We start from the raw sequence: 16,474 nt of genomic DNA on the forward strand, positions 1-16,474 counted from the left end.
ATCTCTTATTTTACTGGGGTCTTTTACCTCATCCCTACGTCTTCCTATACCTTTTTGGATGATCACAATGGGCAGGAATGTCTCCGAGTGACGCAGTCACACTTTTTTTCAGTTCACTAGATTTAACAAACTCTAATTTGCAAAGCAACGTTTTGGAAGTCAGCCTACATGTATGTTGGCCTTTACATACCCAGCAAAATGTTCGATGCCAAAGATGTCATTCAATCATGGGTGAAAATGATCCGGCATGTCATCTTTTTAGCATCTTCATCGATGAATTTTATATGAGCGTGGACCCCAAAAGATGCTATTCATTTTTGGATCCAAAGCATGTCATTTACACCAAGGCTTTAGAATACCATTTTCACCAATGCTTTGGCATGTCATTCCCACCAATGCTTTGGCATGTCATTTTCACCAACCCTTTGCAATGACCCAGCAAAATGTTCGATGCCAAAGATGACATTCAATCATGGGTGCAAGTGATCTAGCATGTCATCTTTTTAGCATCTTCATCGATGAATTTTATATGAGCGTGGACCCCAAAAGATGACGTTCTTTTCTGGATCCTAAGCATGTCATTTTAACCAATGCGTTGACATGTCATTTCCACCAATGCTTTGGCATGTCATTTCCACCAATGATGTCATTTTCACCAATGCTTTGACACGTCATTTTCACCCATGCTTTGACATGTCATTTTAACCAATGCTTTGGCATGTCATTTTCACCAACCCCTTGGCATGAAATTTCCATGTCTTGTTTGGAAAATGGAAATGCTGTATTGAAATAGGGTTTTCATGAAAAACAAAACTCTTTATTAATTCAAACGAATTCATGAAAAAACAACATTTATTTTATCAGCAAAAAGTTTACATCCAAAATTGCAATGTAATCACCACCGCTGAAACGCAAAAGATTACTTCCTCCGTACTCCGCAACTGATATTCATCTTACAAAAGGTTTTTTCAATTATCTTCCCATCACCAGTTCAGATTTCGACATGGACTCCAAATGCACACCTCTTTAAGTATTTTTATTTCATAAATTACTTTTATTTTATAATTTTGTTATGTATTTTATAACAACATTTTGGTAATTTATACTCTTTTGTTTAGTGACGAAAATATGTATGTAGGGATCTACAACCCGGCTTCCTTTAGGGATCTCTAAGAACAAAATGTAACGAACGGGGAGGAGAGACTTTTTATGGAAAATACCATTTATGCTTAATCAATTTATTTTTAATTGTTTCTTTCCAAAAGTCGTTTCTTCTTTATTTTCAGATTCTTGTTCCTTTTCGTTTCGGACTTTTTTTTCAAATTCCAAGAAGCGAGATTTAATTGATTTCATTCTATGTCAGATTTAGACAGACAAGGGAACTTTTAAAATAGCAATGTGTGCAGTCCAATTCTATTTTTAGCTCGATGCATGGTATAAGTAAAGAGGTAGATTTAAATGAAAAAATCTATAGAACCCTTGTTTTTCTTGAATTCCTAAAACTTCAAAATAAAAGCAACAAGTGGGTTTGTTTACACTGCATTTTTTGAGCATTTTATAAAAACCGCGAAAAATGAATGAAGAGTTAAGTTTTCTCCACATAATCGAGTTGTGAATATGATAAACTGATTGTTTCAATGAAAATCTCACCAATTTCTTCTATAAAAATGGCCTAAAAACAATTTTAAAAATCATTGAATTCGATTGTTTTTAAATTGTTTTGGCATATTATTCAAACACCACACACACATACACAGTTTGTTTATATTGTTTTGAAGTTTTAGGCATATTCGAATGAAAAAAATTAAATTGACATAAAGCTTTGGCTAACCTTTCTTATTAAACCATGGCTCGATGGTTGGGACTTCATTTTTATTGCAGACATTTCGAGCTTCATATAATACCAATTGTTTAGAATTTTTAGTTGTTTGATATGCAGGAAATGTAAGACAACATCACGACGACAGTTCTAACAACTTTGGTCTGTTCCAGAAACTGCAAGAATCTACTTATTTTTACTACGATAAAAATTTTTCCTTTATGTTATCGGAAAAAATAGTAAAAATTAGTAGATTTTTGCAGTACTGGAACATACCAAAATGAAAATAAACAGGTGTGTAAATAAAAACACAAACATCATCTCTATTGGATCGATGGAATGGGTACAAATGCTGATGAAAAGATCGGATCTTTCACGACTTCCTTTGCATTGGTTCAAATCCTAATGAAAAGATCGGATCTTTCACGACTTCCTTTGAACCAATGCAAAAGATGACATGAAATCACGTCATCGCAAAGAACTCCTGCCGTCAAATTTTGCTGGGGACTTTATCATTACGACGAGAGTTTTAACAACGTTGGTTGTGATTGGGAGTCTCGGGCAACATCAACCCTATTGTAAATAAATGATCTTATATATTTAGAAAAATGTGTATAAATAAAAACGCAAAATTCATCTCTATTGGATCGATGGAATGGGTCCAAATGCTGATGAAAAGATCGGATCTTTCACGACTTCCTATACATGGGTTCAAATGCTGATGAAAAGATCCGATCTTTCACGACTTCCTTTGCATTGGTTCAAATGCTAATGAAAATATCGGATCTTTCACGACTTCGTTTGAACCAATGCAAAAGATTCTATGAAATCACGTCATCGCATGGAACCCCTTCCTTCAAATTTTGCTGGGTACATATATTCCCAAAAGGAACTATGGGTTTATCTCGCTTCCTTTTGTATGTTACATACAAATGCACAAAGACATTATACCCGTTACCACAGTGTGGTGTAGGGTAAAAATATCCTAGGGGAAATAGAGACTTCTGTGTCACTATAATGGTACACGCTAGACATATCTGTTGAACGAAGCAACCGATTTGGTCTATGGGATATCCCATTTCCGCTTGTATGTTACATACAAATGCACAAAGGCATAATACCATACCCTTTACCACAATGTGGAGTAGGATATAATTTTCTTAATCTCCATAGGACGTACTTTTTTGAATGGGAAATTTAATTTTGCAAACATTTGCGAAAATGCATGAGCTTGTATTCGAGTATGAACAAGTCCCATATTATTCAGAACCAGCAGTTCATACATTATCTCTTTAATTCATATTCATAACATGAGTGGGGTTTTATGGGCAGTAACTTGGCGATAATAGAGAATACAACGAATGTTGAGAACAAAACAAAAAATTAAAAACAATAACAAAACCTGAATAAGAAAAAATATTTGTTGTGTATAAAACTCGTATGTTCAAAATAAACATACGATCGGCCGGCTTTTTCCAACGATACTGACTGAAATCATCGTGAAGCTATGTATTTGCATTCATGGGTATTGCAGGTGCTGGTTTGTTTGGTTGCGAGGAGAAAGAGGAATTGGTAGTGTGCTGGTGTTAGTTAGCTGATAGCCAATACAAGACCTGCCGTCAATTAAATGGTCGCATATTAATTGATATTCAACAGCAAAGCAAAGCTCAGTTAAACATTGACTGTGGCCGGTGAAGTGACAAAACGAAGGCATAAGAAGCAATTTCATTAAAGAGATTTATTAAAGAAATCTAGGGATTTCCTTACGATCGGAATAAAAAAAAAAAAATTATACTATCCTGGAAATTATTATTAATTTAAAGAAACGAAATCAAAATGCCTATGCAACCTATTAAATTTTATTATGACGTTCTCAACCAATCTAGTCGTGCTCTGTACATCCTATTGGAAGCATCGAAAATTCCCTTCGAACCTGTGCCGATCTCACTTTTAAAGGGTATGTAGATATACACCAATGGTGAACAAAACAGTACTCTAGCGTCGATTACTCTTAATCTCAGCCATAATTGACACAAGTACAATCAAAAATATACACATTGTTTTATAAATATCTTTAAACAATATGCAACTTTTACTATTTTAGAATACAATTAAAGTTTTAAAACATAAAAAAGTTAAGAAAAGCCAACAAAAATGCAGTGTGAAATATTTAAGAGAAAATGTGTCCGATTCTCTTTGTGCATCCCTGGTATACACGTACTATGAATACAAAAATGCCATTACATTTAGATACCAAAGAAGTTGGAAGTGTTTATTAGAAACGAAAGAATCTCCTAAATTTTTTATTATACACTACCAGTGAATAATGTGTTCAGTACTTTTTAGTTTGCGTAAATAATACAAATTTAGAAAAATATATTAAAATATTTAATTTTTTGTAGTAGATTTGAATAGTTATTTCTTGAAGTTATTTTGGTTTAAGTATTCGACCTTAAACTACGTATATTTCATTGTTTTTCAATTATTATTATGGTGTTCCCATACTTTTTTAATGGTAAAAGTAGTAAAAGAGCGAACTGTGAAGAATGAGATATACACACAACATTATTCAAAAAGAACGGTAACGGAAATAGAAAAACCGTAAAAAAACATATGTCATATGTCAAAGAACCAATTAGAAGCCGGCAACGTAAACGTACTATGCTTCTAAACTAAATTCCTATAGATATGCGCACAAAGGTCCGTGTCAGTTTTCTCGTTCATCCTTGTGTCATTCGGGACATTTATTATATGTAAAATTTTTATCGAAAACATTTTGTTTATGTCCAGTCAATGTGTAATGAACGAACTAATAGCTTCGTCTCTTGTTCTAAAGGTTTGTCCGTTTTAATCAGACTTATGCCAAGTTTACACTAGCGCTCCAAAATCCACTGGATTTTACGAAATCCTGAAATACACCCCGATGTTTACACTTATTTTTTGTTGATTTCAAACATATCACAATGATCAAGGTAGATGCATATGCGCAGCTGATCGAAAATGAATTTTCACAAGTTGTTGTAAATTGAATTAGTCATCAAAATATAAAAATATATAACTTTACAACTTTATTTGGAAAATTATCGTAAAATTATCTATGTACATATCGTATTGTGTATAGTACTAACAAATGAAAAAATAAAAAAAAATTATTTTATCGTTGAGACATCATAATAATAAATTTTGATAGATAAAAGTTGTGCTCAGAACCTGCACAATATTAGCACTTGCAGTTGTTTTCCCGTTTAGTGCTAAAAATGCGTTCCCGTACTCCGAAATCTAGCAAGTCCTGCACTTCTCTTTAAACAAAAATAGCGCCGAATAACACCCTCTTCTCCTGTTTTCTGAAATACAATTTTAGCCTAGTAGAAAATAGCAGCAAGCATGTTCATTGGCATCTAATATGATAGCTGATACGTTGATTTTGAGATTTATGCAGGAGTTTTTGCAATTTGTTGTATTTATGTCTTTGAAAAATGGGAAAAATAAAAAGAATGGAGGCCAAGAAAAGAACAATTTTTTATGAACAAAGTGTAATAAAACTGGAACTAAAAAATAGACTTACGACGACGTCAAGATGCTTTGATTTGTTTACGATATTCACAAAAAAGACATTCACACTTCGTTGTAAAAAACCCTGGTACATATAGTACATTAACAAGAGTTGTAAACCTACCACAATGAGTGAATACCGCTATTATAAATTTCTCGTTAGAGTTGAGCTGAATTACCGAAGATTTTGTTGTGCATATATGAAAAAGGATTGCCGAAGAGAATCCCCCACAACCGCCGAACTATGATGTTGGTTACGCAGCTTATTTATTTTATTTAGCGTATGGATTTTCCGAAGATAGGTACAGAGTTTAGTATAAACTATATATTATATAATTTTTTATTTTTAGCAGATATATAGATTTTAAAGGTTTAATGAACTGAGCCAGGATATTGCTTCTGGTGTAAGGGATTGGATTTCCTCAATGCGTCCTGGGAATGAAAGGATAGGGCAGGTGTGGATAATGTGTTCTATAGTCTGGGAAGGCGCACCACATACACAGCTAGCGTCATCGGAAAGGCCCCACCTTGTTAGAGACTCTGATGTTCTGCCTGTGGAAGTACGTAAGCGGTTTAGGTTGCACCATGTTTTTCTGGGAAGGTTGAATTCTGTTGTCCGGTTATCAGGATTAAATAGAGGGCTGCTGCGGCCGCAATCATTCCACCGCATCGACCATTCTTGTTGTATATTATAATTCTCGATATGGAGTTGCTTAGCTAACAGCAATGGCGGTTTTCTTGACTTGAGTCTCGATGCGTAGTTTATCGATAAGTCTTGATTAAGAGGGATACTGGGGTTTGCCACTATTTTTGTATACTCTTGGAGCAGAGATTGTCTTCTTCTTAAAGAGGGGGGTTGGATATTAGCTAACATTGGTAACCAATCTGTCGGTGTGGCCTTTAATGTTCCAGTTATGATTCTCATGGAGGTGTTCAATTGTGTGTCGATGCGTCTTACGTGAGGGCTATTCAGCCAGATCGGAGAACCATATTCAGCAGTCGGATACACCAGGGCCAGAGCAGACGTACGAAGGCAGCTGGCGGATGCTCCCCAAGTTGTTCCAGCGAGTTTCTGGATTAAATTGTTTCTTGTCTTCAGTTTTTGGGCCGATTTTTCTAGGTGCTGTTTGAAAGATAGGGTTCTGTCAAGAATTATACCAAGGTATTTCGGATTGAAGTTGTGACAGAGGGTGGTACCGTTAAAATTTATTAAAAGTTTCCTGTTTGCTTCGACGTGAGTGAGGTGGAAACAGCAGACTTCTGTTTTTGAGAGGCTAGGTTTTAGTCTCCATTTGTGGCAGTACGATGATATTAAAGACAAATCTGATTCCAGAACCTTCTCTATGATTTCGAAGTTCGTGTTTTGAGTTGCGATTGCCATATCGTCTGCATAATTGAATTTACGGGAAGCTGTTTCCGGAAGATCATGGATGTAAAGATTAAACAGGGTTGGGGCAAGGACCGAACCCTGGGGAAGGCCGTTATTGAGTTTTTTGGTTCTGCTGGAGCTGTCGTTTAAGTGGACGGTAAAAAGTCTGTCGCTGAGCATAGCCTGTATAATGTTGCATATCCTACTGCAGGGGATTATTTTGTTTAGTTTTAGTAACAGACCATTCTTCCAGACTGTGTCGTAGGCTGCCGTTAGATCAATGAAGGACACTCCGGTTTTCTGCATTCTGTCGAAACCATTCTCGATGTAGTTCGTGAGTGCCAGTACTTGGTCGGTGCAACTTCGGCCCTTGCGGAAACCTGCTTGTTCGTTGGGGATGAATTTGTCAATTTCATCTTCAATGCGGCATAAAATTAGACGCTCGAAAAGCTTCAAGCACACCGAAAGAAGAGCAATGGGCCGATAACTCGATGCTTCCGCTGGATCTTTACCTGGTTTCAAAAGCGCGATTACTTTTGATCTTTTAAAGGAACGGGGGAGGTGGCCAGAGTGCAGAATGTCTGTGTAAAATCTTGCTAGCCATGCTTTCGTACGTGGTCCGCTGTGTAGAATAAATTCAGGGTAGATGCAGTCGACGCCGGCGGCTGTTCCTGGTTTCATTTTTGAGAGAGCATGGTCGATTTCAGATGTAGAGAAAGGATGTGAATAGAGATCGTTTGGGGTTGTGTTGTTGCGTAGTTGTTTGAATTAAAGCGGGGTACACACGATCAGTTTTGACTGTCGATTTTTCGGAAATATCGATAAATGTCAAATTGTCCAGCAACCACAATACATTTTATGATTTATAAAAGATTAGCTGTAGAAATCTGTTGTGGAAAAAATAAGTTATACTCGTTTGAACTTGAAAGTCCAAGAAACCCCGTTTATCACTACATTTACCATTATAAAATTAAAAAACGAAGTGATCCAAAGAAAAAAGGTACTTTCGTCTTCCATGGACTCCCATAAATCCGAATTTATGAATCAGAACTCCTGCAAAAAATTTTGTCAACTTTTGTATCACAGTGTTATTTTTAAAAATGTTGCAATAAGTAAAAAATTCGGGTAAACTTTCGAAATACTTAAGAAATTAGTGATGGATATGACAAATTATGGGAATATATTCTCGAATGTTGGACAAAAATAGGCAATAACAGTCCTTCTGGAACATTGTTCGAGGTTTAATATTAAAAAATGTTGCCAGCGTTTGGAAATGTATGATTCTACGACCATTATAGCCCATTTAGATATGACTTCATCAGCCGGATTTAGCACATTATCAGGTTTTATTTGCTAAATCCAGCCAAAATCTACCAGATTTCCCATACAAAAATAAATCCTCGCATAGAGTGGATTTGTTTTAAATCTGGCATAAATCTTCGTATACAACTGTTTTTAGCAACATGTTGCAAAAGTTGCAAGCTGGCACAAGAATCATCGGTGAATTGCTACACTAAAAATAATTTAAAATGTAAAATTTTGTAAACAAGGCCTACAAATTAAATTTGTTTTGATGTACAAAGTTGATTTTAATCAACCAAGACTAATGTTTACGATGTCTAAACGATAAATTAATTCATTTATTTATTTTAGATGGGCAAACTCCGGTAAAATAATTCTTTATTTGCTCTTTAGCATGGCGGAATAAGAAGGTGTTACATCGATAAAAATAATAGGGTCATTTACCACACCAAACGTCAAAATAACGCATTAAAGTGATTTGCTTGTTTACCTTTTGTATGTAATTTTATTCACAATAGTGCATTTTGACAACTAATGTGATAATCAGCTGTTTATGCCGTTTTACCTGTATTATTGTGCCATGCTCTTTAGTTAGCATTAGTAGCATAATGTGATAAAATGTTCAGTATTAAACACTAAATTTGTAATTTGACGTATGTTTTTTGAGACGAATTCAATTTACAAAAAAATTCTTTTGACATTTCAAATTCGATCAGATGGGCTGATGCATCTACCTTGGTAATTGTGCTATGAACAAAAATCAGCTGATTGCCATTTAAATCCTCCAAAATGTATATCTAAATGCAATGAGATTTGTACTGGATTTATTAAATCCAGTCGAGGATTTATGGCTAGTCTAAATGAGCTATTATTTCGACGTGTTACAAACTTTTGAGCGAAAACCTACTCATAATACGCTCCTCATGTAGTGGTGTAGGATATAACAACGTTGCACATGACTTTTTTAAACTTTGGTTTGGTTTCCCTAAAAAAACTATTGACGGTATTATTCGATTTTTATGCTAATTGGTATTTGTACTTATTATGAATATCACTGTGCAGCACTGAAAATGCAAAAAACTTCTAGTGGACATTTTTTGCAAGTACATATTGAGACTACAAAAACCTTAGTTGGGTTTTGTGTCGTTAGATCGGCTTTGAAATTTATGGCCTCATCTAAAGCGGGCTAAATTTTACGCTGATCGGGCCTTTATCTCAGAAACTAATAAGAATTTTGCTTTAAAGTATTCACCAATATTATTGCCCTTAAACTAGTAGAACTTATGTGTTTATTTCAGGTTGTTGAAGCGATATTTCATATTATATCTTCTAGGAAACATATTTCAAACAATGTTCACACAGGCAGTTTATTTTAATATTTGTGATTTCAACGCATTGTTGATATATTTATCAACATAGAGACATTTTCCAACTCTGAAGAGTTGTGTATTACATTACATCGAATTTTTTCCGAAAGATAACATTAAATAAATTAATAGTTTTGTAGATACGCTGGGAAATATATACAAATTATGAAATTTTTAGTTATATTATAAAATTTTAGGCAATAAATCCAGTTTTCGAGATTATTATTCTTCCATAGTTTGCTGTAGGGGTCAAAATATGATTCGTATTGGTTTCAGAGATATAGCTCCGATATGCTTTAAAAAAGTTAATATTTAGCCATGTTTAGATGGTGCTTTAAAAAAAGTTAATATTTAGCCATGTTTAGATGGCGCCAAATCCGAATCCGATCTAGGAAAACCAAAGCCAAATAGGTTTTTGTCTATTGGATCTCTACTTTCATAAAATTCTCGGCAGATGTGTTTTCACGCAATTAGCTCAAAAATGTTGCACAATGTATTATTGGAATAAATATTGAATGCGATGAGTACAATTCAGGTTTTTTTGTTCATATTTTTTTTATTAAGCTTCCTGTAAAAAATGTTGTCTACCCGTCATTATTTAAACTGCTGAACTTTTATTGTATAAAACATAAAGCCAAAATGAATACGAAATTACATGAGAATAAATGATTTATTTATTATTTATTTGTATACATGCACAATTGAAACAATAATGTATGTAGGTCACTTATGGGAGTGAGGATATTCTTTTTATAACAAGTGAAAATTTGTTGAGATTTATTCCATCCACAATAAAGAGCTCTGTAGTGGAATTCTGTAACTCAGTTTTTGAGTTATGGACAAAAATCGGTAAAATTAAAACGCAAAATTATGAATGAAAAGTGTTAATAAAAGTTGACAAATACAAACAATTTTGTTTCAGCCTGTTGACTAATTTTTTAATCATTATTTCATCTTATTATATTCCTAGGCCAGGCAACATCAAATTTTCAACGTTGGCAAAAATACCACTTAGTAATGTTGCCGACTTTTCCTGAGTATTTCAGCCATGTACAACTTCTCTACAAGTGGTGTCTTAAGACATGTCGGCCATAAATAGTAGGTCCCATATCACTAAGCTAATATGAATGGGATGTTTGTGGAACAATTATTTGGTCTATACGATAACCAAAAGTTGTCCCGATATCGTCAATAGGAATTTACCATTGATTAACAATACCACATCATCAGCATACATATGCAATCACTTTAGCTGACTGGATTAATGTAATCCGGTGGGGTTCAATTGTCAAATCCATTGTGTATACGTGAAATAAATCCTCATATAGGAGGTTAACCAGACAAAAAACTCTAATAATGTAAACATGGCGTAAGATTCAGAAGTATTACATTTATATTATTTTATATATACTGATGACAGTATTTCGTATGGGGTGTACCTTTCCTTACTTCTCTGATGTGTTGTATCATTTTTACCCGTAGAAATTTGTCTGGTAGCTTGTGGTAGAAGAAAACTCAATTTTTGTTTAGTCTCTCTTATAAATTGCTTCCAGTTTTACCACTTTTTGGGGTTAAGTAAAGCTTTGCAGGTTAAAAATGGTAACCTCCGGCAAGCAAAGGAACACAACTATGATGTGGGTCTGGTATAAGTTATTGTAAGCATAAACCTATAAAACAGGGATGCCAATTTTTCCGAGGTAAAAATCGCTACAGCCATATACGCACCATAGGTCTGTAGCGATTTTTACCTTAAAACAGTAGACATTCCTGCTTAAACAGTGGTTTTTGTACGTCAAAAAACACCACAAGTAGCGGAAAAACCACCAAATTGGCATCCCTGCTATAAAAGTATAGACAAAGAAATCCTCTCACCTAAAATCTCTCACTGAATGTGAATTGAGTCAGTTTAATATGCACTCAATTTGTAAAATGGCAATAACTATAAATTTTTAAACTACGTATTCTGGTAAATTTTTAAACTACTTATTCTGCTTGTAAGAAGAACATTTTCTTGCAAGTTCTCAGAGAGTAACTGTAAAAAAGTTATGTTAACAGACAACATTCTGTACACATTTTTTGGGCAATGATTACTGCCAAGCAAAAAAATCATTACCAAATAATGGGTTTTTATAGTACTTATTGGTAGTCGTAACTACATACAACCCCCTACCAACCCATTATTTTAACAAGGGCACGTCGCATTGAATAACTAGTTATTCTATAACAACTCGAATAACAAGTTGTTCTGCGGCCACTAGAAGTTGAAAATTAAGCTTACAAACATACGTTCTATTTTTAGAACAGTTGAGTTGGAATTTGGTTTTAATTTAAACACACTTCATATTTTTATTTTATTTTCCTCTCTTCTGGATTTCTGATTTGTAGCCGAACACACTACAAACTGTGCCACGCGTACGAACATTGAGAGTTGTTCAAACACTTACATGTGTACCAGCAACGAACCCTGACGGTGAGCGTTGAACACATAACCCTAGGATTTGTAGTCGAACACACACGCTCTGTGCCACCGTACACATTACTTAGTAAGGAGTGAAGTGAGTAGTTTTGCCTTGTTACATTACTTTGTAATGGGTTAGATAATGGCTAACGGATCCAATTTTTTCGTATGAAACAAACACACCGTTTTAATTTCTATTTTCATTCCTTTTTTTGTGAAATTATTGTAGTGTGGACATATTTGCATAGGTTTTTATATGATTATTACACTGTGCAACATTTTTAATGTAAACTTGTGCAAAAAATTTGAGCTGAGGATTTTTTGAAAGTACAGACCCAAACGACAATAACCCCAGTTGGGTTTCGTTATGTCAGATGCAGCTAGGATTTTATGGACCATTCACATGGTTAATTATTGACTTTTTAAAGCAATTGTTGGCTATATCTCTGAAACCTATGTGAATCTTCATCTCACCTCTGAGGCAAATTTGTAGATAAGGGCAAGAATAAAATATTTGTAGAAACAATGAACTCGAAAAACTACATTTATTGCCTCAAATTTTATAAAATATCGAAAAATTCCATAATTTGCATACATTTCTCACCATATCTCCAAAACCGCTAATTTTTTCTTAATGTATTCTTTTGGAAAAATATTCGCTGGAATGCAATACACAACACTTCAGAATATGCCATTGTTGTTAAATGTCTCTATTACGTTGTTTTTAGTATATTTTTCAATGACGATTTAATAAATATGTCAATAATGTGGTGAAATCCGAATTGCGAGAATAAACTATTGTTGTGAACTGTGTTTGAAATACGTGTTGTAAAAGATATGATGCAGAAAAAACATGAAGTAAGCATTTTAGAGTTTCAGAATGTTCTGAAGAATTGTTGAAAACTTTATTTGAAAGATTTTTTGTAGTCTAAATATGGACTTTAAAAAATGCATACTAGAAGTTGTTTGCATTTTCAGTGTTACATAGTGTTATTAGAACGCATGTAGGTATGTAAATGATTTCTATGAAAACGTAAGTTTCAATTCCATTCGTTTAAAAACTAAATACTCAAATAATTAGAATGCAGTGAAAGTCCATTTTGTACCTAGTGAATAACAAACCTCTAATAGTATTTATTTTAATATAATTTTGTACATTACCTGTGATTTGCAATATAAAATCTATATAATTTTGCTTGAGTATTGTATTGACTTGAGCTTTTAGCATTATGTCGTTAATTAATATGTGATTTTTAGACATACATTTTGAAATAGTAAACATCCACTATTGATTTAATGCAAATCATAATTGTTTAACGTTTATAAGTAGATCATATTAATTTATTGTTTTTATTGGCATTGCATTTATTGGTTTTAGAATAGAAGTGCGCTTATCAAAAACGTTAATGATTGCAACACAAAACAATTAATAAATTGAACAACGATCGGTTGGGTTAACAACTGATTGAGGCAGTTTTAAATTTATGGCCGTTATTGTAATATAAGTATACATGTATGTATATACATGTATGCATGTGAATATATTCAAATCAAATACAAATATGCATCTTCCCAAGCCCCCGTTCTGTTGCAACAGGTATGAATGATCGCTTTGTTTACGTTTTACTAGCCGGACCTGTTTTTTGTCATGCATATTTTTTCGTTTTTTTATTTTTATTATTATTTTATTTCTATTTTTATCAGGTATGCTTTTTTAACTTCATGCACACCCCTTTGCGTAGGCAACAATAATAAAAATGAAAACTTGTTAATCGATGTCTGTTTACATGTTGGAACCGGCTTATCTTTAATGCATTCCATTTCATGTACAACAAAGAAAACAAACAAATCCGTATATTTTGTTTGGAGACCAGATAAACACAGACATGTTTAAATAAAATTTAAAATTTTGATATTCTGACACAGACCAAATATTATCCCCATCCTGCCAATCTCCCTGAATAACCACATTAAACCAGTTATAATAGGCAGTGAATAAATGTAACCTATCAATGTTTACAACATGAGTTATAAATGAAATCCTACGCTAGTAGCAATAAATGACATTAAGAGTAATGACTGATTACCTTATTACTTGCATATCTTTTATAAATCAAGCCACATAATGGCAGATTATTTACAGATATTCTTCGGATTGGCATCCTTTTCCTAGTACGTTTACATTTAAAGGTTGGTTTATACGATTTATTTGACGTACGTACCTATATTGTATGAAAATAATAACTTAAATCCACTTGATTTGTTAAATCAATTATAGTCAAAACGCACAGTAACAGTGCTTTATTTAAATTGCTAATTCAATAGTTCTGGCGTATAAACCTTCATGAATGAAGTTAACGCGGAAAAATCTCTAATGTAAACAATGTTTTTGTTGTTATTACATCTTTTAGTATGTTTACGTAATCGAGTGGATTTCAGATGTCAAATCCATTGCGTATGTGGATTTTCTTGAAGTATACTCTATGGATTTGACATTTGATATCCACTCGATTTCGAAAACTTTAAACATACTCTCATTTTGAACCGCTGCTGTTTTAGCCGATAGAATAACAAACCAGTTCAATATTAGGTTTGACATTGGTTTTAGACCAGAAAAATTTAAGTCGATATGGGATTGCGTTTTCTGCTGTATGCAGCGATTAATATAATGCCTGTTCCAGAACATGCAAGAATCCACACATTTTTACTTCGATAACAATTTTTCCTTTATATTATCGAAAAAAGGAGAAAAAATGAAAAAAATGAGTAGATTCTTGCAGGTCTGGAACAGATTGATAATATTCCATTTTTTATCCCAAATATTACCTAATCAGTGTGTAATTAATAATACAAAATATGTTTGTATATAACAAACCAGTGTATTACGTGTGCACTGTATTTTTTTACAAATCCAAGTCCAAAGGTTGTGATTTCATAAGTTCCACTACAAATAAAAATGAAATCAACACATTTACACCGATTGCTTGCAGTCAACCGATTCGTCATTATTAAATGTTTTGCTTTGGAAATTCTTTTTGAATAATAAACTAACAACATGTAAATATATTGGCGTCTGAAGTAATTGTATGTTCATGTTCACGTTTACCTTCAAAACGTACATTGACATTAATTTTCCAAAGCATAGAGTTCTTTGAACTTGCGTGAAACACAAATGTTTGCACATATTGGTCTAACAGAAACTTTGATTGCACAGATAAGTACCCAGTAAACTAATCGTACCGAAATCGGTACAAAATCCAGATGCTACATCCGAGGTCGGATCCCAAAGCGTAACTATTTCTTAACGAAAGTTGTTTGTAGTGTTTGACTAAGTCCCGGTCCACACTGGAGTGATTTCATTCACGAAATTTCATGAAATTATGCGTTCTTAGATCGAGTTCCATACTAAAGCAATTTAATGAAATTGCTATAGTGGGGAACTCGATCTAAGAACACCTAATTTCACGAAATTATTTCATTGAAATCGGAACGAAATTGGAGCCTGGTAATTTCAATGATTTATTCAGAACAATTTAAAAAACTATACGTCTGTTCCAGAACCTTCAAGAATCTACAATTTTTCCTTTATGATATCGAAAAATTATTAGATTCTTGAAGTTCTGAAACAGAACCAGTAACTTGAGTCTATCAGCCCTAGCTTGAATTTTCATATGTTGCACTAAAAATTGTATATGCGAACTTTATAACCAATTTTTGCGACAACAAACCAAACCAACCCCTTCTGGTTTGTTAGTGACGATATACCGAAATAGTGACGGTGATGAATGGTTTTTGTAGGAAGAGAAATTTATTTCCGACATTTCGCTCTGAATTCGCATCGAAATCGGAAGAAAAATATTGGTATATCACGATGCTCTTGAAGCAACTTTAAATGGGTGCATACACCTGGGAATTTTTTGCGGATTTTGAAACAGCAATGTTCATAGATGAGAAAAATCCAAAAACAAGAAAAAATCGCGGTCAAAATTCACATTTTTAGGTTTATTTTAGGTGTTCGCGATTTTGCTTGTTGTAGCTGTGGAAATTCTCTAGAGGATTGACCGTTATATTTGTTCCTAGGTTTTACCATTTTTGAGATATATAGATGTTCAGGTCACTATTTTAGCTTGTTTGTTAGGTTTTCACGATTTGCTTGAAAACGGTAAGTCTTATCGAAATTGGAATAGAGAGAGACTTTTAGCTAGGTTGTACTATTTTCGAGATATATAATTTTAAGTATGGAAATTGCAGTCATGAAATTGTTTTATAAGGAAGCGATACAGTCAATGTATTGTCCCAATTTAAACTTCTATATCTCAATAACGGTAAAACGGTAAATGCCAATCTTGTAGAGAATTTTCATAGCTACAAAATTTTCTTTAGTGCCGTTTCCATAAGACTTTCGGTTTCCAAGCATAATCGTGAAAAGCAAAAAAACCCCTAAAAAGGTCAACTTGAATCGCGATTTATTTAAAAAGCGCTCCGGCGATTTTTGTTTGTTTTTTGATTTTTCTCATCTATGAACATTCTAGTTTCAGAATCTGCAAAAACTTTACAGGTGTAAGCACCTTCAATTTAATGTTGCTTCAAGAGCACCGTGATATTCG

At 33.6% G+C, this 16,474-nt stretch overlaps 1 protein-coding gene across 1 annotated transcript in view; it reads left to right on the forward strand.

The window, feature by feature from the left end:
* Positions 1 to 3,473: 3,473 nt before the first annotated feature.
* Positions 3,474 to 16,474, forward strand: part of GstT4 (Glutathione S transferase T4) — a 30,371-nt gene continuing 17,370 nt past the window's right edge. The window contains exon 1 of the mRNA XM_073972710.1: positions 3,474 to 3,776. Coding sequence (XP_073828811.1) covers positions 3,656 to 3,776 — 121 coding nt within the window. The 5' untranslated portion in view covers positions 3,474 to 3,655. The remainder of the gene's footprint in view (positions 3,777 to 16,474) is intronic.

The sequence above is a fragment of the Musca autumnalis genome, unplaced genomic scaffold, assembly GCF_047663935.1.
Source record: "Musca autumnalis isolate F117 unplaced genomic scaffold, ASM4766393v1 scaffold_3, whole genome shotgun sequence".
In the NCBI taxonomy this organism is placed as follows: domain Eukaryota; kingdom Metazoa; phylum Arthropoda; class Insecta; order Diptera; family Muscidae; genus Musca; species Musca autumnalis.